General features: G+C 36.0%; 1 protein-coding gene across 1 annotated transcript in view; it reads right to left on the bottom strand.

Moving 5' to 3' along the window:
* Positions 1-22,100, bottom strand: part of CDH18 (cadherin 18, type 2) — a 120,208-nt gene that overhangs the window by 36,531 nt on the left and 61,577 nt on the right. The window contains exons 4-6 of the mRNA XM_010144834.1: positions 20,532-20,699; positions 7,308-7,495; positions 4,658-4,911 (exon numbers count right to left, since the gene is read on the bottom strand). Of these exons, the coding sequence (XP_010143136.1) occupies positions 4,658-4,911; positions 7,308-7,495; positions 20,532-20,699 (610 nt within the window). The remainder of the gene's footprint in view (positions 1-4,657; positions 4,912-7,307; positions 7,496-20,531; positions 20,700-22,100) is intronic.

Genomic DNA, 22,100 nt, shown 5'->3' with positions numbered 1-22,100 from the left:
GGACAGTGTCAATCTGGGATTGAGTTAATATGAGGGAACTTGCCTATGTTACGTAACAATTTTCACCATTATATCATCATAGTCTTAAAGCTATGCCTTCGCTCTTTTCTGAATCGCTAACTTGGAGGAAGCTTGGGGAACAGTAGCAACGTTATATTTCTGAAAACCACTCCACTGAAAACAGACCAGATGCAGACAGGAAGCTCCAAGGATGGTAGGAAATCTGCATTGTGGCTAGATGGACTCCCCACCCGAGAATCACCTACAGGAAGATGGCAGGGTTTCAACGGGGACTACCGCAGCAGCCCTGAGGCAGTATGAGCAGACTAGGGCTGCTCCCAATGCACATATTCAACTTGCCAATTAAAAGCTGTTTTCACCCCAGTCTCCACAGAAGTCTGCCATGTATGGGTTCAGGAAGAAAAAAAATCATTTCTAAGTATGGAGATATTTAAAATGAATCATACACTAAAATAAAGTTAAAATTAGAGCATTTAATATTGATATTTTTTCATATTGTGTGAGAAACTTTCAAGACCCACTTATGCACCAGATATTATTATGACACGTGACTTAACCCTGATGTTTTCAAGCAACAGGAGATTTTGGTATGGAAGCAGACTACTTGACACAATGCAATGAAAGGGGGATTAGTTCCTCATAAATGTTCCAGGGCAGTAATCCCTGCAAATGAATTACAATTTAGAATGCTTTCTGTTGACTTAAAACACATTTTTTTAAGTAAATAGCTCTTTTAAAAACCACTCAAAAAATCTTTATCTTTAAAACCCATGATGGATTTTTAATATTTTTTATGCTTTCTATGATTATAGTTGCTTACCGTATTTCAACAGAATAATAATATTTTATTTCAAAACATAGCATTTTTAAGTTTCCCTGAAAATGTATTTCTATATATTTGAAGGGAAAAAAAAAAATCCTTTAAAACAGCCCAAATTACAGCGAGATAATGTCTGAATAAAACAAACCTCTAACGGCTACATTTGTTATTACAGAGGTTCTTTTGGTGACATTGAAAAAGTAAAACACTGGTACGAGAATTGGCACAAAGCCAGCGCCCTCTGAAGAGTGCTTAGCTCAGGAACAAGCTGAAAACTGATAACGACAGAGGTTGTTATCTATTTTTTTTGTATAGCTCAAATACATTTTAAAAAAACTTTCCTTCAGCATTGTTAATCACCGTAACTACTCCTCTCAACACTATTCTGGTTGTAAGAATTGTTCTGACACCAGACTAAACTTGTACTTAATCGGGCAGTGAACAAATCACAGCACTGTATCTCTTTCAGCAGCTGGACAGCACAGAAGTCATGTGGTTGCAACTGTGTGTACCAAACACTTTGTCAATCTCACACACAGCGATGAGGGTCCTCATAAAGTGGAAAAGATGCACAAGTGGATTAGGAAAAACTGCTAAGCAAGTAGTTGCTCTGTAGTTTGTCCTGTAGACTCACAGTATTTCATCACAGGCACATATGAGCCCTTTGGCAGAGGAACTGTTACTCCATTACTCCGTGGCTCCACACAGATCAGCTGTCTAAGTCCTATCTGTAGCTGTCTTCTCTGAAGACTTTTTCTAAGAAAGTTACATTGAAGCTTCCTGGGTTTATTTTTATAATCACTATTTTTACTTTGAATGAACTAGGAATTGTGTGGAAATAAAGGAGATGTGATCTCATTACCCTCAGACTCATCAGGGTTTCAGATGAACAGTGGAGGCGTTTCTTGCAAACCAGCACAGAAGGACGCAAACGCACTGTGTGCACGCTTCTGAGAAACACAGCCTCCTCCACGCTGCTCCTTTGCTTGCCACTGTGAACAGACTGTGTGGCATGACCCTGCTTCCAGTGCAGCAGCAGCTCAGCCTGACCAGCCTGGCCCACTTCTCAGGCTGTGCACCACTTCCAAACTATAGCTTCCCAAGCCATGGCCAAATCTTGAAACGACACAAAGCCTACTGCACTGTGTCAGTGTTTGTGCGCAAAGCGAGGTGAGGGAAGGGGGACTGAAGTTGCCCATCCTCACAGCAGCCTTCCTCCTCCCACAGGAGTCGTCTCAAGGAGAACCTGAGGGCACACCAACCCAGCCTGATGCCTCTTCAGAGTCTCATACACCAACATGTTAGTCCAGGCCTTAGCAGATCAGCATCTTCATAAAAAGCCCGCATACTCACAAACGACATTCACTGTCAGTTCTACTGAGATGGGTAAAGCCTGCCTAGAGAGTGGACCTGGTTACGACATAATGGTGCATCGAGGATATGAGCTACTACTGTTCTTGCTGAACCCATTTAACACATAACTGAGAGCTGGCTACTTATAGAGCTTCGTGGTTTGGTATGTTTTACTAGGACTTTATTTTCTTCACCATTAAAACAGAGATGGAAGGAACAATATAAAAATAAATGTCAGTGGGGGAAGGAATAGGATAGGCAAAGGTAAGGACAAATTTTCTCCTCAACTGTTTGAACAATATGGATATTTAATGTTCTGGCCTCAATCACTGGTTACAAATTCCTGTTTGGAATAAGGTGGCCACTAAAAAATCAAAATATTTAAAATATCTTTCCTTCCAATTCCTCTAACTCCAAATTACTGCCCATTTCACCCAGAAAATCTATTTCTGGCCTTCCCAGCCTTTGTACAACCTGCTGCTGCTTCCCCTTTTATCACAGTTGTATCATCCATTTCCAGAAAAAAAATTTCAGTGGCCACAGGTGCTTGAATTGTAGAGGAACCAGTCACTTGCCCTTTCCAACTCATGAACTACCAGGACAGCTAACCTGTCTGACTGTGTTAGCTGTGGCTTCAGAATTATAGTATTAAAGCTACCGGCACTTTGCAGTTATTTTTAGCAAAATATTCTTATTTATGTCATGAGTTAGACACACATACCATAATGGCAATTTTTCAGAGGTAATATTTGCCGCCAAGAAATTGTATATATTGATTGCCTGACACTAAACATTTTGAATCTTAGAGTATTAGCACAAGAGAACCATAAAAATCCTGATGCTTTCATTGTTCTGCAAAAATCATTTTACCAAGAGTACCACACATATACAATGGTTTTCAGCTCAGTCAGGAGACTAAAGATGCCCAATTAGCTTACGAAAAACTGTTTTCCAAGTATATTCTCATAAGATTTCCACAAAGGCTATACCATTATATCATAAAAAGGAATAGTATCAAACATGTTTTCTCAAAGATTTTTTTTTCTGGAGCATATTAAATCCACTAGCACCTTTGAGGCAAACATTCACATATTGTTCCACAAAATTCTCACACTGCATATCAGTTTAGAAAATAACTCATCCCACAAATGAAGCCAGTAAAAAATGTCACTGGATCCTATTATAGCTGAAAACATGTAACTGAGAACTTTACTCTAAACCAGTAATGAATTTGAACCCCAGAGTGTTCAAGGTTAAATCCAAACGCTCTTAAATTTAGAAGAAGCTAAATTAACACCCATATATCTATTTTTGGCATCAATGCTTTTTGAAACTTGCTGTGGAGGTATTTCAAGCCTGATTTCAGTTCCCTGCTTCAGACCATGACCTATTTCGAAGCCAGTTCTGTTATTATAAGAAATATTCTGGCCAGAGCAGCAACACAGAAATATTCCTTTTTTTTTCTTTTTTTTTTTTAATTTTTTCTTTTTAATGAGAACACTTTACTTAAGAATGAATTTCATTAAAAAGACTATAAAATTCTTACCTTTCTGGTATGTTACACATTGATTTAGTTTTCAAATGATGTATCTGATGCTGCAAGTGCTTGCTTCTCCGCGCTTGTCTTTGCCCTAGCCTTTGCAATTGGAGATGACATATCCCTAGCAACATCCGTGGGGTGCAGTATTATACCCATTCTATTCTTCTCCACTAAAACTGTCACATATTGCAAAGTAACGGCTTCCTCTTCAAACACAATTTTGCAAAAATTATACTGTTTGTCTGTGAGATAAGGCAAACCTAAACCTGTTCCTGTCTTGCACAACCACCTGGGACAACTACAGTGTGGTAAGAGTGCAGAGGGCCAGCACAATTACCAGCGTGAGAGGGGAAAACCAGCGTTACAATCCTGGACAGGTTTACAGCTAGCGGCAGGACGCTGATTGGCAGCAGGCCAGTGAAGTATGCCATTTTATGCAGTGTGGTAACACATTCTGGCCTTGTTCAGTGAACCCGTTCCTGTCTTGCACAACCACCTGGGACAACTACAGTGTGGTAAGAGTGCAGAGGGCCAGCACAATTACCAGCGTGAGAGGGGAAAACCAGCGTTACAATCCTGGACAGGTTTACAGCTAGTGGCAGGACGCTGATTGGCAGCAGGCGAGTGAAGTATGCCGTTTTATGCGGTGTGGTAATACATTCTGGCCTTGTTCAGTAGACCATTTGGACAGGTGCTGTAACAGGAACCTCTGCTCAGACCAGTGTCTAGATGGCAGTTTGAGTGCAAACCAAGAAAAGGTTAGGGACAACGTTATTAAATCTAATCCATACAGACGGATCATACTGGTCTGACCTATGTTTCCCATTATGTACTAAAATAAAAGACATAGTTTCATATACCCCAGATCTCATTAATCCTTTAGCCACTGGAATTCAATCCTGTACAATGTGGATTTACTATACCTCACTAAATTGTTGGCAGTGTCAGGATCTAGTGCCAGTACTGTGCCAACAGCAGTCCCAATCTTCGCATTTTCATAAACTTCCATGACATAGGAAGGCATAGTGAAGAGCGGAGGTTCATCCACATCACCGACAATGATCTTCAACATTGTTACATCTTTGAATGGTCCCAAGTGCGAAAAGCGGAAATCAAGGTGGGTATTTGCTCCTTCTATATTAAGTGTATATGATTTCTTTTTTTCATAGTTGAGTGGCTGTTGGCAAAAAAAAAAAAAAAATTATCAATGCCATTCTGTGCTTCAGTGTAGTCTAATAGCAACCTAACTACATCTTTGCCATTTAACTTAAACCACATTTCTTCATGTTACTGGAAAGGGACAATATTCTGTCATATTCTAGCAGCCACTATCACACCTTGCAAGTGGAATGATATACATGAAGCAGGATGGATTCAGGTTTCTCTACAACATATCTGAGAGCAAGGTACCAGTTTTGGAAAAACTCAAGGTTTAGAATGAGCCTCTGATTCTTCTTCTGTGATAATTTAAAGTCTGGATTTTAGCACCGTTTTATTTATATTGGTCAATGCTAAATACTGAAAAAGGTAGAGTGGGGTATCCCAAATTAAATTAACTTCTTTAATGAATAAAATTAATAGACAGTGAAAGGGATACTAAAATTTCTTTGGGTATCTCTTCTCTTAAATCCTCAACTGAAAAAAGCAAGTCCTTGCAGGAAAATGCTCAGGTATCATAAGAGATAGGAACTTAAATGTGTAGAAATAGCCTAAACAGGTGTTTGTGTGCTCTTCTACTGAGAAAGGGTGCATCCCTATATTCTAGAACATTTTCTCTTCAAGTCTGCACCAGCAACAAGGGAGTCAACTCTTCAGCCCATCTCACCATGTACTGCTGTGCTGCACATGAATTATGCTGTTACAAATGGGAATAAAGTCGGCAGCTGAGGATATGCCTTCTAGAGGGCCTAATGCTCAGTAAAATCCAACAGAAGGCACAGCCCCAGCTGTACCATCCACCAGAAGCACCACTGCTGCTTTAGCATTGTCCTGTTATTTAAATCAATAGATTCCTACTAGGAATCTTCCAGGGAGAAAGAATTTCTCCGAAGATACTTGGTCTGCCAAAACCCGTAAGAAATGTGATTTTACACTTTTTTTGCATGGCCTCTTTATTTTGTTGCAAATTCTTTCTCTCTGTTTCATGTTCTCAATGTTTGTAAATGTTGTATTTAATGAACAATAGTAATGGTGAAATTTTAAACAGAGAACAATGCTCATTTTGAAGATTGTGACATTAGCTGCATCACGGACATCAGGAAATAAATTCAGTGCTATAAAGAAGAGAGAGTTTACTTTTATGTGGCTGAAAGAGGTGGGTATTACACAACATTTATAAAAAACACTGAATTAAAGCTTTTTAAGATGCCAGGAGAGATAAGAACATTTCTAGATCATTATGAACTATTAAAATAACATTTTCTTCAGTTACAAAATCTTTTCTAAGATGTTAAATAAAAAATTACATACCTACATATCTGTTCAGATGCAAAAAATGCCCCCACATTCTCTATGATACTTTTTATTTATTCTCTTTTCCCACGTTTTCTCTGGTTTTCATTTCTCTTACCATTAACTAGGCCCAGAATACATATTAGCAAATATAAATACAAATTCAGTTTTACTTTTTAGACTGTATGGATATAATTGATGCCTATAATACTCAATTGCAGCAAAACCACATGAGAACTGCAAATTGATGTCTGTTAGACCAAGCGAAAACTGAAATCAAGAAATTATTTCAGAAATTTTTTTAGAAAATATTACTTAAATATAATAATCCATCCCTCTGGATTATTATAAAAGTACATTTAAATCTAGTCATAGAATGATAGCACAAGTTGGCAGACACTTCAGGAAATGTTCACTATTAACTCAGTTCAGAGGACTTAATATGGAGATGAAATTGTCTATGGAATTAGACTTGTGCATGGAATTCAGTGAAAAATGAAATTAAATTGCAAGAATACTTTAAAATTAATAGTTTAAATAGACCGGGATAAAAATAGGAAATTCATATAAATTATAACCATGTGATGGCTTGACCAGTTATGTTTTGACTCTTTATAAGCAAGTTGGTATTGCACAATGCACAATACTTGACCATTTACATGCGAACTGGCAAGTCAAAGAGTAACAGTCTAAGAAAAGTGAATTATTCATTCATTGCCACAAACAACCTTTCTATAACAAGACTCATGCTGTTTGGGGACAACAGTAAAACTGTCAGCCAAATTTTACTTCTTTCAAAGAAATTTAATGTGCAAAACCATCATTCAGAAAAATTAAACGATCTTAATCAAAAATACAGTAAAATCAGTTTATGATAAATATTAGCTATGACCACTCAAAAAGCACAAATAACTGTTTCTTTCCTTGAATTTCTTATCTCCCTGCCGTTCCTGCAAGGATTTAAAGTCTCTTAGGAAGTAACGTGGAGAAGTGTACACTGGTGAAGTTCATGGTTCAATAGGTTTACACAGTAAAACATTTTCATCATGGTATCTGCCTATTTAGCATTCATCATTATATATTAATTACATACACAGGAAACTTGCAAAGTCTATTGCTTACCTTCTTCAGGGAAAGGATTCCTTCCCTTGTTTCTTTGTCAGTGGATATGGAGAACACCCCAGAGCCATCACCATTTATAATCGTGTACTTCATGTCTGCATTCGAACCAGTGTCTGCATCATTTGCTTTGATTTTGCCAACTGCTGATCCAACTTGAGCTGATTCAGGAACATAGAGTTGATAATGTTCTGAGAGGGAAGAAAAGCCCAACATCATAGCTTGGAAATTTTCTATCCGAACTAAATTAGAGAACCATTAAGTGTTTGATACACTTCCGAGCAAAGAGAAGAGTATTTCATATACAAAACTGACAAATAAACCTATGAACTTATTTAGATTCCTGGAATAAATCAAAAGGGAATTGTATGTTACTTGGGATGCCTTCATTTCCTATTCAAAATCCAAATTACCTAATGCAGGATTTTGGTTTTCACAGTTATTTTTGCAGTTCATCGTGTAACATGGAAATCAAATCCAAAGCTTACTTTACACTGGCATTTTTAAAAGTTTATCTTCTCCATAACAAAAGTATACTTATCTTCACTATCTTACCACTAGACGAGTAGTCAAATGAGTACTTTTGAAGTGGAAAATCTTTGTATTTTATATTTATGATTTGTTTTTCAGAAATGCAATCAGTTTTGCAACATTGAATCAACACATATTTTGCACCACCAAATCAACGCATTATTTTTCTTCTACAATGAAGAAAATGTAATAATATTTTACCATTACTACTCTGTACGATTTTTTTGTTCTGGCACAAAACTCTTTGCATGCAAATTCTAATTGGAATCCATGGTAAAAGAAAGTGAACATAATAGGTATGTAAAAGTGCTACACAATTGTGACCATAGAAAGCATCCATAACAACTATGACCTCCTGCCAGTGTTTTTATAATGTGTCGGGCTGATCAATAGAAAACAAAATATTTTTTTTAAAAATGTCTCTGTCTCTATCCTTCTGGTTTAAATCGCCTTACAGGTACCAAGTTGCCTAGGGGACAGGAAGATGCCACAAGGAGAAAAAACTGAAACAGACACAATGTGATTACATAAACTTCAACTTCCACCATCTGAAACTAGGCCAGAAAGAAAGCTCAAAGAAATGTTCTCCAATAATGCTGGTGCTGTAACACAGCAGGGATGCTGAAACCTACCAGCACCGAAGACACATTCAGTGGAAGGTGTGCACATACCATCCCACCCCCAAACAAATCTCTCCTCAGCAGTCATGGGCCAACCACCAACACAGAAAAGAGAGCAAAATAGCAACTTCTGTTATTACACATTTTCTGGAACTCTACAGTTTCCTCTGTATTCCTCTCAGGCATTCTGCAACAGCGAATGTGATAGTGCAACACTGAGGTGTAGGACAGTGGAACAGAAGATGCTACATAGCAAAGCTAACATGTTGTTACATTTTGCTGAGCTTAAACCAGCTCACAGGACCACAGAGGTGCCCTCAAAGAGAGTGTAGAAAGAGAAAGGCAACGTTTAAAGTGAATTCAGAGATTAAACGTGCCTTACGGCAGAAAAATACTATCTGTTGGATGGATTGAAGAAATTACAAAGCTACAGAAGCTGCAGTTGCAGAGGGAATGGATGTCATCACAAAAATACAACTGACCTTAGGCACTTGCTAGAAGAGAGAAAATTTTACTATAAATTTGTCTAATTCCTTGCACAATGGTTCCTAAACTTATTTAATTTAACTTTATTTATTGAATGGTTTTTGTAATACTAGCCCATAATACCAATAAACAAATAGTAGTGTGAGAAGGATGGACGAGGACATTAAACTTTGTAAACCCAAAAGGAGAGAGAGGTTTCCTAGAAAAACAAAGAAGTTACCATGTGTTAGGGGAATCCCAAGGGAAAAAAGAAACGTCCAGCAGAGTAAGACAAAAAGTATAATTTGCTATGTAAAAAAGAAAATACCAAACCTGATGTAACAGGAAAATTAGTAGTTGATTCAATTAAGTCACACAGTTAGTTCTCCGATGCAATACTTTGGTATACATATGAAAGCCATCTTCACTAATATCCAAATAAATGCTCTGTCATGCATTTTTGCCATGCTTCGTGCTTACAGATGGTGTCAACTGACACTTTGGTATCGATGGTTGCTTTATTTCATATGTAAAATTATAGTGATGGGATAAGAATAATTTTGGAATTTACTTATTGTTAAAAAAATGTGAAATGTGGTCTTTTGACACTTTTGCTCTGACTAATGTATTCCAAAAAGGAAAAGGTTGAGGCCATGAAGAATATGTTTTGTAGAGACCATAAAAAATATGTTATATAATCAAGCCACTTTCAGGAACTGGAAGTGTTGTAACCCATGTAATAGGGTGAACTAATTAGACACTTCTAAATAGTCAAGCTAGTTCAAATATATCCACATGACACTACACTCTGCTTTATAATCACACCCCAAGTGTTAGCCATCTGTTACAGAAAAATCATTTTACTGATACCAGCTTCAAACATTCTGAAATACTAAAACTTCAAGCAAAGTAAATATTTGAAATTACTCGTTAATCATCTGTCAGTATTTGTAGAACTGAAACGTTTCAAAAATAACTGGATTAAATGAAAACTGTTTAAAAATGAGAACTATTAGATCATAAGGTCAGAAATGTTTCCTGATGAGCATTTAACCACAGCTTCGCAGAGACAGCCTGAAGATGTCTCATGCAGACATGAGCCAAATAAATAATTGCAAACAATATTATCTAAAACCAACAAGCACATAAGAGGATAAAATTCAGCAACAAATATTAGATAAAATATATTATCGACATTTACTTAGACTAGTGGTGGAACACAGAAAATGTTCTTTCTAAACACTAAATCATTGTAAACTTTATTACTGGAAAGCAGAGGAACTGACTAAAGGGTCAATTGAACATTTCCTTGGGCACTGAATGAATTTTGATAGGACATTAAAAATAATGTGGGAAGCATACCCTGTGAATTTATGATTCTTTATTGTAAGCTATGTGCCTGCCTTGACCCTCTAAAAACTGGTTGGGAAGTAAGGAGCCCTAAAGATCAGGTACCAGTCTGTTTCATCGAGTTGAGCAGATTGTCCCTACACTCCCATCATCACAGGCTTCCAGGAGCTGTTGTAAAGCATAAATTTGAAACAGTCTTGGGCATGCTCTCAATTGTTCTAGTGGAGCTGCCTCGTAGCTTACAGGTCAAGATTCTGTACAGATTGATTTGGCTATCAGTTTTTATGTTACCATTCACTCAGATGCATTCAGTTAGCTCATGAAATGAGTAAATTAATACTCTTTTCCAGTTAACATATAGGATAGTCATACCACTTTGCTGGATTTTAAACTATGCTAATTGAAACATTGGTCAAATACATATAGGTGACTTTCAACTTTCCTTCAATACACTATATGGCTTATCTGTCATTACGGTACAGAAACAATTTATTGATCTGTAGAACAATTTACTTCTCATTTCACTCAACCTACAGGCAACCTATAATGCTTTTCTCAGAAAAGCAATTTCTCTGTCTGAATCTCTCTCTCAAAAAAGAAGTATGACAGTACTTAATGTAACTCAATAAGCATGTTATTCACCTTGGTTTATTCATTAATCTATTTTGCTATACCTATTTGGTAATTTTGACTTAATTTTATAGGTTATATTGTCCTCTTAAACAGTAGGAATTATCTTCACAAAGGAAGGGAGTAAAGACATAATACTGAACTAATAGAGAAAGAAATAAGTATTTGGCCTGCTTATCCAAGGTATAGTTCTAGTAACCTGAGGATAAACTGAACAAACTGCTTGGTAACAAACCAACATTCATTCATACATCACAGCTCATACACTGATACCTTTGTCTATCTACTAGCAAGTAGGTAAAGACAACAACTGATTGTCTTAACAAAAAATACCACTTTATCCTAAATGTATATCAAAGTGCGAAAGTTTGCATGAACCTACAACTAGCTAAGTATTCAGTCATAAGCCAAATTGTTAAGATGCGGAAAATAAATGGACAGTGAGCCAGGCTCAAAGTCTGATGATTATGAGCACAAAATTCAATTGGCAGCCAACTAAAACAGTAGTTCAGGAATCAAAACAGTGGTCAAAACTATTTAATGTCTTCATGTATGACCTGAATGATACATTGCATGTACTTGCAAAAAGCAAGTGGGCAACATTAACTTGGGAAAAAGTGGTCAATATGCTGGAGGGCAACGCTGCTGTTCAAAGGGGCCCGGACAGGCTGGAGAAATGGGCTGATAGGAACATCACATAACTCAGTGATGACACCGATGGAGCAATAATGCCATTCACCAGTACACACTCAGGGCAAACTGCCTGTAAAGCAGCTTTGCAGAAAAGGACCTGAAAAGGACCCTTCAAAACTTGACTAGGCAATGCCCTTAGCGGCTTGACCTGCTTTAAGAGCTTTGGGTCAGATGACCTTTTGGAGGTCTCACTTGAAGTGGCATTCATGAAGTTGTCTCATGTTTTACTGCCACACATCTTTGATAAAACTAAATTGCAGCTCCAGCTGTGGACTGTGCTCAGTCTTTCTTGGTGGCTTTCTACTACAAAGTAATTCTTCATTCACAGAGCTGCTTGTATTACCTGTAATAGATTATTATTACTCTATTACATGTAATGGATTATTCTGGGTTTCTTTTTGAGACTGAGTTTTTTAGAAGTCCATTCCTCACAGTATGCCTTGGACATTTATTACATCTTTCTTTTACTATGCTTATTCTTAATATAATAAAACCAATTTTAAGCCATCATCATTATGAACACAGTAACTCACGATTCCAGAAGCTCAGTCTATTTTATATCTATTGTCTTTGTTCTGAGTATTCTTTTTGACAACAACATCCTTTTCATACAGCTAAACAAAGCAAGAAATTTTTAAGTTGTGTGTTTGGTTTAGTCTTCCCTTTTAAAAACATAGCACTTCGGCACTTTCTAAAAGTATTTGAAATGTAAAAGTGAAGTAATTTCTTATTTGCAAATATGACACTAAAATAATCTTCAAAAATTAGACATTTTGCTTGCCTTGAAGCTCTGGAGAACAAACACTTTTGGGTCAACTTAGAAAAAAGACATTCTTCTTAGATGCAATAGACTTCTTTGGCTGGAAGACTTGTGTATCCTCATGCTCCTGCTTTTTACATCTCAGTGATGAGTTTATGTTCCATGCAATTTTGGCTTTACAGACAATAACTAAAAGTACCTGAGAACTTTCTGACTAATCCTCAGAGATCAAAGGTATTCTGATGTCTTGTAAAAAGTGTGAAGTTTACACTACTCATGGGTAAAAGCAGAATAACAAAGAAAACCGTTTCCTGGATTTTCAGAATCTGCACTTTCCTGTAGGTATTGAATACCACAACAGACATTTTCCTATGCAAATGGCATGGGAAAAACAACATATACACCCCATAATCATCACTAGAGAGCAACTTAATGGTTGGGCATGAGCTGTAGCATTCTTTAGAGCTGTGCCTGTGCTGAGCATGTCCTATGCCTTTTAAAGAGGGACCATGGCTACATCAGGCTGCTTGGGTCAGCAGAGAGCAATGGGAACACCTATAAAACAGAATGTTCTGGGTGTGTTTGGTTTTGTTTGTTTGTTTTTCCCCTGGCATTAGCACAGCTACGATTGTGCTCCCATTGAGGTTTAGCTTCATAAAGAACATGAAAATGAAGGCAGTTTTGAACAACAACTCTTAAAATGGAGTAGTTCTGCTCCCAGTATACAAAAAAAAAACCAACAAAAAAAAAAAACCCTCAAAGCAAATGCCTGTCCTCATTCCCCAAACCATTACTGACTCACTCAGAACCCTTATAGAAAAAAAAAGTCTTTTTTCTATCTGGAGTATTTCAAAATTATTTTGATATGCATGACTATGGGATGCAAAAAAAAACCAACAAAAAAAAAAAACCCTCAAAGCAAATGCCTGTCCTCATTCCCCAAACCATTACTGACTCACTCAGAACCCTTATAGAAAAAAAAAAGTCTTTTTTCTATCTGGAGTATTTCAAAATTATTTTGATATGCATGACTATGGGATGAATAATCTATGTTGTACATAAAAATCCTCATAGACAATACCCAATTAAGTGAAATAAAAAAACCTGCTAGACTCCTGCCTTCTGTTAGAAGTAAAGTTGATGCACATAGCTGTCATTAAAGCTCAGTATACAGAACATGTATTTTCTACAAATATTTGGTCAGGCTGCAACATAAATACGTTTTTGGCACTCACAGCTTCCCTTTACATTTTAATTCTATAAACAATTCTGTCATCAATTTTTATGGTCATGAATTCTTCTTAAAGGAGAGTTTTTAAATCAGATACTTAAATGCTCTTGAAAATTATTTCATTTGTTTCCTTTAATTTTTTCAGTAAAAACCTGATTATGGGAATCACACTTACTCTGCTCAGAAAACAGAGTATCATGAGACTTCTTATGTGATCAAATGCTGCTTATGTCAGATTTCAGTGATAACTGAAACAATGTGGTAGCTTTAACTTCAAATATAGTGCAGATAAGGACAACATATCCATCTTGTCAAAAAAAAAAAAAAAGGGAAAAAAGAATGAAATGAGAAAAGAACAAACTCAGATTTTTTTCTTGCAACTCCATTCAGGATGAGCTGTTTCTAAGCAGTATGAACATGAGCCACTCTACTCCACTTTGTCTGGTCCATCTTGTAAAAAAAAAAAAAAAAAGGGAAAAATGAATGAAATAACAATTAAACAAAAAACTTCACACAATATTTTCCGGTCCATGGAAGCATGCATTCAGAAATACTTCTATTTTAATTGTAACCTCTTTACTCTCTTTGGTATTTAATGAACACCATAATCTCTTAAATAATGTATTTGTCATCTCACATGTCCATCTCTTTAAGCATACCATACATGAGTGATAGTTTCCAGCACAATAGAAATATATAACACATGGGAAATTTTAGAAAACCACTCAAATCACTGAGGCTTGTCCCTTTTAGCACTCTATTTCCTCAAGGCATTATTGATGCCAGCTGCTTTTTAAACAGCCTGTTGTCCTTGTGCAGCAGCATTGCCAGGCAGGTGATTCTAAATACTTCTGGAGAATTAAAAAAGCACCATATTTCTCTTATGTTTGAGTCTCACAGCTGTTGTCTCTTGGCCTGACACATTCAAGATACACACCTTCACCAGGTAATACAGAAATACAATAGCTTTTTACTGTTTACATGAACTCATGGCTGCCACAGTCAGAAGGAAACTCATGTTCCAAAAAATAACAGGAATGGAAGCCTGCTAGCTCATATTTACCTGCCCTACGTTCAGTTTCTGATGGAATACTTTAGCCGTTTCTAAACAAAGAACAATTAAGGTCAGAGGCTTGGAGATTTACTTGTGATGATTCCATGTGAAGGCAGAAAAATCATAATGCTGAACACCAACCATACTCACAAAGGAAATGTCACTCATTGGCCATTCACTTTGGAATCTGAGCGCAGACTTTATAAACACAATTAATTGAAAAATTCTCTGCTTAAGCAATGTGAGAGATGCAAAATTCTCATTAGCACCAGAATTATGTTGTGTTACTATTACGCAAATATGTTTTATAACCAATTTTAATAGCTGTTTTCTTTAACAAAGAATACGGCTTCTAAAATACATACACCCCATGAAATGCGTTGCCAAATTGATACAGCAACCTTAAACACTCTCCTAACAACATTCTTAACAAAAGAAAAACTTCCTACCTTTCTTTCCTTACACAAATAACTAAATCCTGATTTATGTGGATATTAACATAATTTTAAAAGTCTATACTGAAATATTGTTTACATCTAATTAGCACTAACAGCTATAATATGTAGGTCACAAGTAATTATTTCTATGTCTTTTTTTATATCAAAATGCACCTGTTATTTAAGATTTCTTAAGAATATACTAAGATGTTGTGGATTAATCTTTACGTCTCAGGTTAGCTGAGATTAGAATGTTGGGCAAGAACTTAGTTTTGCAGAAAACCCTCGGTATTAACCACATCTGTTTTAGGCACACAGCAAAAGCAATCCTATTTGAACAGCCCTTAAGTTTTCTCATGGAAGTTCACTCTTTAAATCTCATTATGTTGACTCAATTTCATAATAGTACTAAAAAGAAGCTACATTTAACTTTTAAGTAATACTTTTTTTGGACACAAAATATATTCATATAGGTTGCTGTATTTTCTTATCACCTAGACACATCTAATTTCCTGGCATTTCCCCTGATAGGTGCATATATGTGTTTCTCATTTTATCTTTTAATGAGATATTAACTATTGCCTTTCAGTAGATTGATTATGCATGCCAGGTTCAACCTGTCTATTTACACAAAGAGCTGTTTCGGAAGCTGACTTCATCTAACCTCTAGGAAGGAAGAATGATCCTCCCTAAATCTTACAGAAGGAAAAAAATAAATAATATTATTATAATTGCTATTTCTTTAGACATCCTGTAACACACATTGCTAAAAACGGTTGGTAATATGTAAACTATATTTTCAGGATTATATATTCCAGGATATCCTAAATTGTGAACTACCTGTGGAAAAAAGCAGTGAATGTGGAAGTACAAAAAAAACCTAACTGTGGAACAAAGGAATGAGAGAAATGAGAATAAAAGAAAATTTCAAGTATGGTAACTTCAACTTTGAAGAAGGGGAATAAACTTATATGCAGGAATATATCTTCTGAAGGACAAAATATTGGGGTTCTTTGCAAATCTGCTTTAAATCAACTTTCTACATGTCCCTCTAGCCTTATTTAAGGTCTTACTAAAAGTCTAAGGATCTCTTCAGCAGTAAGTGATACTTGGGACTATTCAGTTGCAATACATTTAACCTTTAGTATGTTATAGCTAGTAGCTATTGGGAATTTTCACAAAGGTAGTAAGTGTTGTAATGCGAAATATATATAAAAAAAAGCATTCCTCCAATTATAATGAGAAAAAAATCTGATTAAATAAGCAACATTTAAAGGCAGAACAATTTCTGGAATGAAATACTTTCTAATAGTCCCTGGACACAGGATCATTGCTGGACTCATCATTATCACATAAATGACACAGTGAACAGGAAACTAGATCAATAGGTGTGAAAAAAACCCTAATTTGCAAAGGTGCAGTTGGTAAGACGTCAGCAATCTTAAGTTAAACGAATCAAATCCTTTTCGTGTTTTAAGTATGAGTTGTCTGAGGACTCACAAATTCTGCAATCATTTTAATTCAATAGACTCCAGCAACTTTTATGTGCTATCCGATTTCAGGCAAATCTAACAAAAGGGTGAAGGCCTCAAAGATGTTACGGTTCTACAAGCCTTTTAACAATTCCTGGTTGCATAGAGGAGAAAGGTCTGCTAAAAGAAAATCAGAGAAAATTCCACTTTACTCATCTCAGTTGGCAGCAGCCAAGTGGTCAATCAGCAGGCAGAGCTCTGGATTAGTCGCCACAGGAGGACAGGACAGTCTTCAGGGAATGATGGTAGGAATGAAAGACTGCTTACAATTACATATGGGCTCTTAGGAACTCAACGTACTATGTGGAACTGGGCATGCTGAAAGGACCATATTGGAGTATAAATTCCAAAAGAAAATGAACAGCAGATACCTTTGCACTCAATCAGTTAATGAGTTATATTAACAAGGCTGGATAGGAGGCACCTTAATAGCACGGAATAGAGTTCACGTCTGCTTCTGGGATGTGAGCCTACTTTTTCAGAACTAACTGGAGTATCTTCTTATTTAAACATGGCTGCGTACTTTTCATACACTGACATTGTAAAAAGGGAGGCCAAAGTTATTATGCATATACATAATATCACATTATGTCTCTATACTGCCACGAAACAACAAAGCTTTGACAATCAAACTTTGTAAAACATGTTTTAAGCCATGACTTGCATTTAAATTCTGGTTTACCCTAAAGAACTGACTTAGATGTATCAAACAACAAAATCTGCAAATTGGGTATCAGGAAAATCATTTCCTTGTAAAATTAGACTCTACACACACAGTAACTACAGATCTACACACTTCCCAGAGTGTAATCGTTAGCACTTGATGTATAAAATGCATCAGTGGAAGTGTCTGCCTAGTGTGATGATCTCGACGGAATCAGAATCTATTCATCCTAAACAAAACAAAACATGCAGAATCTATTCATCCTTAAAAAGACCAGGGAGAATTAATGAAAGAGAACTATACAGAAAATTGCGATGTAACTCAAGGCTGATAACAGCATCATCAGTAGATGCAACATTTTCTATCAGATTACTGAAATAAATTAATGACTATGAAATTAGGGCCCTCAGCCATCAATCAAGTGGATCTGCCAGTGGTAAAACTAACAAAAACTGAGAGACGCTGATTATTGAATAGAAAAATGTTCCCATGCAGATTGTTGTCTGTCAGCTTACATTAAATAGATAGTTCATTTATAACTGGACTCTCTAAAGGAAGGATATTCGTGGTGATGTAGAAAAAGAAATTAGTATTGTACAAGATGCACTGAAGTAATTGACAAGCAAAATGTATTTGAGGTTTCAGGGTATTCTCCTGCAGAATTCACAACCCCTTGCCTATTTCTGACACATACTACTGTGTTTTGCAAGCAGAATTTTTTGGCTACATTTCCTTTTTCAGATATTATTATTAGTGTGTACGTCAGAACTGCAATCATCAGTTATGATAAAATTATGCTGTAATGCTTCATATTCTTCCTCCTAGACTTTCTGGTATTCTGGAAATCTGTAGCTCTTCTGTTACTAACTTCTTTGAAAGGAAGTCAGCTGTATTTAAAGTGAGTACAGAAAAAAACACAGTAAATTAATTTAAGCAGATATATTTATAACCTCTATTTTTAAATAGATTTTTAAAGTGTTTATTTAAAGAGAAAAAATCCAGCATACCTTACTCCATATGCATCTCTAATGAACACTGATCTACCAAAGCCAGAAAGGTACAATCTTTTAAAAATATACAATAAAGCGTATTTCTAAATAAAACAAATAATAAAAGCATCAATCTGATGAGCTTCCCAGTATGTTCTCAAGTAAAGTACTGATACAGTTAGAGTCAGATTCAAAACTTGCAGGCATGATAATGGAGAAAAGGAAACTAACCAAAAGAAAGTCTGCAGTTTAGCTCAGGCTCAGCCTGTCCCAAGGGTTACAGAAGTGATATATGCAGTTTTGGTTAGCACTTCCCTTGAATTCAATTTTGAATGTGACAAGCCTCAGTAAGTCCCATTTAGCATTCCATCTAATAAGGAAATTGAAGAGAAATTTAACTGAAAATCATGGCATACAAAGAAAAGAGAAGAAAAATTAACAATGAAGTTATGTCTATTAGTGCAGTACTTATGAATTCTTTTAATAGTTCATGATGCTAAGATGGCCTGATTTTAGATCACCTTTACTTTCGTTCTGTATTACTAACATATAGCTGTCATTCTTTTGCAAAGGGCTTAAATTATACTTGTTGAAAAGAAGTAAGAAAGCAATATTACAGTCATAACTGTGGTATGGGAATCCTGTGTAAGGAAAGGTAAAGCAAATGTTTGTACTCCACAAGTCTTGCTCTAGGCTCAATGTTTTCTGTTAAAATACTATTTTTTTATTTTTGCTTTGTTAAATAATGAATTTTCATTAAATATAAAATGACGTTTTGTAGTTTTCAATATTATTTTTAGAATTTCTTAAAATCCCTTAAAATGTATAGAATATAACCTGAACATTTTATATTTCTTTCATTTCTGAAAATAAAAAATATTACTACAAAGTAATATATATGCCAATGTATATATATCTGCCTGCCAGTGAGTGTAATATCCACAGCCTTCCATTCAAAATAAAAGAGGCCAGTTCTTGAAACCTGATACACAGGTATCCACTTGTCTCTGAGTTTGAAGGAAACTTGGGACATTTTTTTCTGCTTTAACGATTTTAGATATTGTATTTGTTCAAAGATATGCCTTACCTTTTGCCTTTGCAGTAGTTAGGAAGTATTAAATAGAGTGATGGATGCAATGACAATTCTGTGGAACATAAAACCAAATATACTTCACTTAAGGCTGTGTTTCAATGGCTTTATGTTTTTATGTGTTTGTGAGGTAGAGAAAAAATATTCATTTCTACACTTTTAATAAGCCTTCTTACTGCTTGACCAGATTTTACATAAAGTAATTGCCAGGGAGCTTTGTTTTCCCCCAGGGCTTTGTGATCTCTATTATTGTTTATAAATCTTCTCATTCAAATAGCTTAATGCATTTCCTGGTGGATGTACCTGTAGCTACCACCAGTCCATTATGTCCTACACGTCTGAGTCCAGATTACAATATTCTTATTGGCCTTGAGCCAATCTGCAAAGGAAAGCAGATTTAACTACGCAATTACATTCCAAAATACTTTTAAACAAATCATCGACTCAATTCAGAATTCCTTCAAGACTCCAGCTGTGTGTCAGAACGATGTGCACCCAAAGAGTTGGATAGAAATGAACCTCCTATTAGCACTCATATGAAGATATTCTAAGAGTATTCTAGCATATAGATTCCATATATGCATGTGAGAAGATTCAGTCTGACATCAACATTGACAATTCATTTAACTAGGATAAAGGCACACTCAAATACAGCTCAACAGTGAGAAACAGCTTAGGTTTCAACCATCTGTAATGTAAAGCTATCTTAAAAGTTCACACGGGTATAGAGAAAGAAATAGAAGGAAAGAATAGATAGATGTGTTTGAAGCAGCCAAAGGCATGCTGGATTAAATCTTTTAAAGTGTTAGCTTTTGTCGTTGTCTGCTATGGGAACAACGTAATTCACTTCTGGAATCAAAATCACACAGTTACTGAAATATACATTCAGAAAGGACTAGAGAATAACCCACATCTGACAAGAGTATTCCTTTGTCACCCATCTTACTCTTACTCACTGTTTAATTGAAAAAAATCTTCACTGGTTTCAATATTCTAGCTATGCCATCTCTGTGCTTCATTTGACAACACAGGAGAACTGAAACATATCGGTGAATCCAAACACTTTCGAGGCTGCCTTCTCCCCATGAATTTGAATACTAATTGGATTTCACTAATAGTTTCTTACTTCTCTGAAAATCAACACGATTTTCAAACCAGTTAGATGCTGAAATTGTACATACTCTGAGGAAACCTGGGTGGATTGTCGTTGACATCAGTGAGTGTGATATTTACAGTTGTTGACCCTGACAGCCCTCCGACCTGCCCAGCCATGTCTTTGGCTTGAATGACAACAGAATAATGCTCTCTGGCTTCCCTGTCCATGTTGTGCAAGGCTGTCCTGATGACTCCTGTGATGGAAAGAAAAACAAACAAACGGAAGATCAGGATTGGCTTGTTTGAGCAAGAAGAAAGGCTCAGCACAAAATTTCAGGAAAGGTGAAGCATGTCACATTCTCTGGAAATGAAGTTTTTCTACAATCAAAATAAACTGGCTTTATTTGTTTGTGTCATATATTTTCTGTATACATATATATACACACACACATACATAGAACAATGCCAGATGCTGCTAGACAATTAACTTCCTTGAAGAAGTTAAAGTCATATATATTAAAACAACTATTATATTAATAAATCGTTAATCCAATTTATGTAGCATTCCTAGCTGACAGGTACATTGCCAAAACTCCAGTGTTTTTTCACACATGGCAACTGTTTAAATAGCTACTTAAAAGAAATATTAATGAATGGGAACTCTTACCCCGCTGAAGAAGACACAAATTCCTTTTAAAGAAAAGTTAATTTCTGACCAGTTAAAATATGACGTGCCTCTTAAACTACCCAAAAGCTAAACTTATTTGACAAATCTCTAAAACCTGTACTTTCTTATTTCATACATGTAAATCATATACATTTATGTTCATAGGTGTGGCTTACCTAATACTTATCTGTGAAGTTAAAGATAAGCTATTACTGTTTTTACTACAGTACAGAGAGAAAAACCAAAATCGAGTAATCCTAAAATTCAATTCACTTTTATCCACCGCCATTGGAAATTTTTTTAATCTTTAGTCAATTACACACACAGAACCAAAGATTACACCAAAAGAGGTACAGTTAACTTTGTGGGCTCTGTTTCAGTTACAGGACATCACTAATTTACAAACCTGTAAATTAGGCCCTGCTAATTTCTTCGATCTCAGGCTGACAGAAACCTCCTGGAAAGGAAAAATTTCCATAAAAGGAAACGTCAAGTCCTGTGCCACAGAACCAATCCATGCTGTGGACAGAGTAGCTGGGAAGCATATTTTCAGAAAAGTATCTAGGGGTCCTCAAGTTGGACATGAGCCGGCAACATGCACTTGCAGAAAACAAGACCAACAGGCTGCCAGGCTGCATTACGAAAAGCGTTGCCAGCAGCTCAAGGGAGAGTATCCTCTGCTCACCACTGGTGAGGCCACATCTCTCGTGCTGAGTCCAGTTCTAGGCTCAGCTCACCAGTACATGAAAGACCAGATAGACTTGATAGAATTACATAGAAATGAATAAAGAACTATGTGAAATGTTAAATTCAGTAACATTACATTAAAAAAATAATAATGTAGCATAACTTGATTTTGAACTCTTAAACTGAGTGGCTGCTATAACTGGTAAGAAAATGTACCTTGGCATGATCAGGTGTTGCCTCTAGATAAATTTTAACCATATTAACTCAAAGTCATTAACACAACGCAACTTAAGAACCTTGC

The sequence above is a fragment of the Buceros rhinoceros genome, unplaced genomic scaffold (assembly GCF_000710305.1).
Source record: "Buceros rhinoceros silvestris isolate BGI_N320 unplaced genomic scaffold, ASM71030v1 scaffold441, whole genome shotgun sequence".
Classification (NCBI taxonomy): Eukaryota; Metazoa; Chordata; class Aves; order Bucerotiformes; family Bucerotidae; genus Buceros; species Buceros rhinoceros.
The sequence above is the reverse complement of the archived record's forward strand: the minus strand, read 5'-3'. Positions and strand labels throughout refer to the sequence as shown.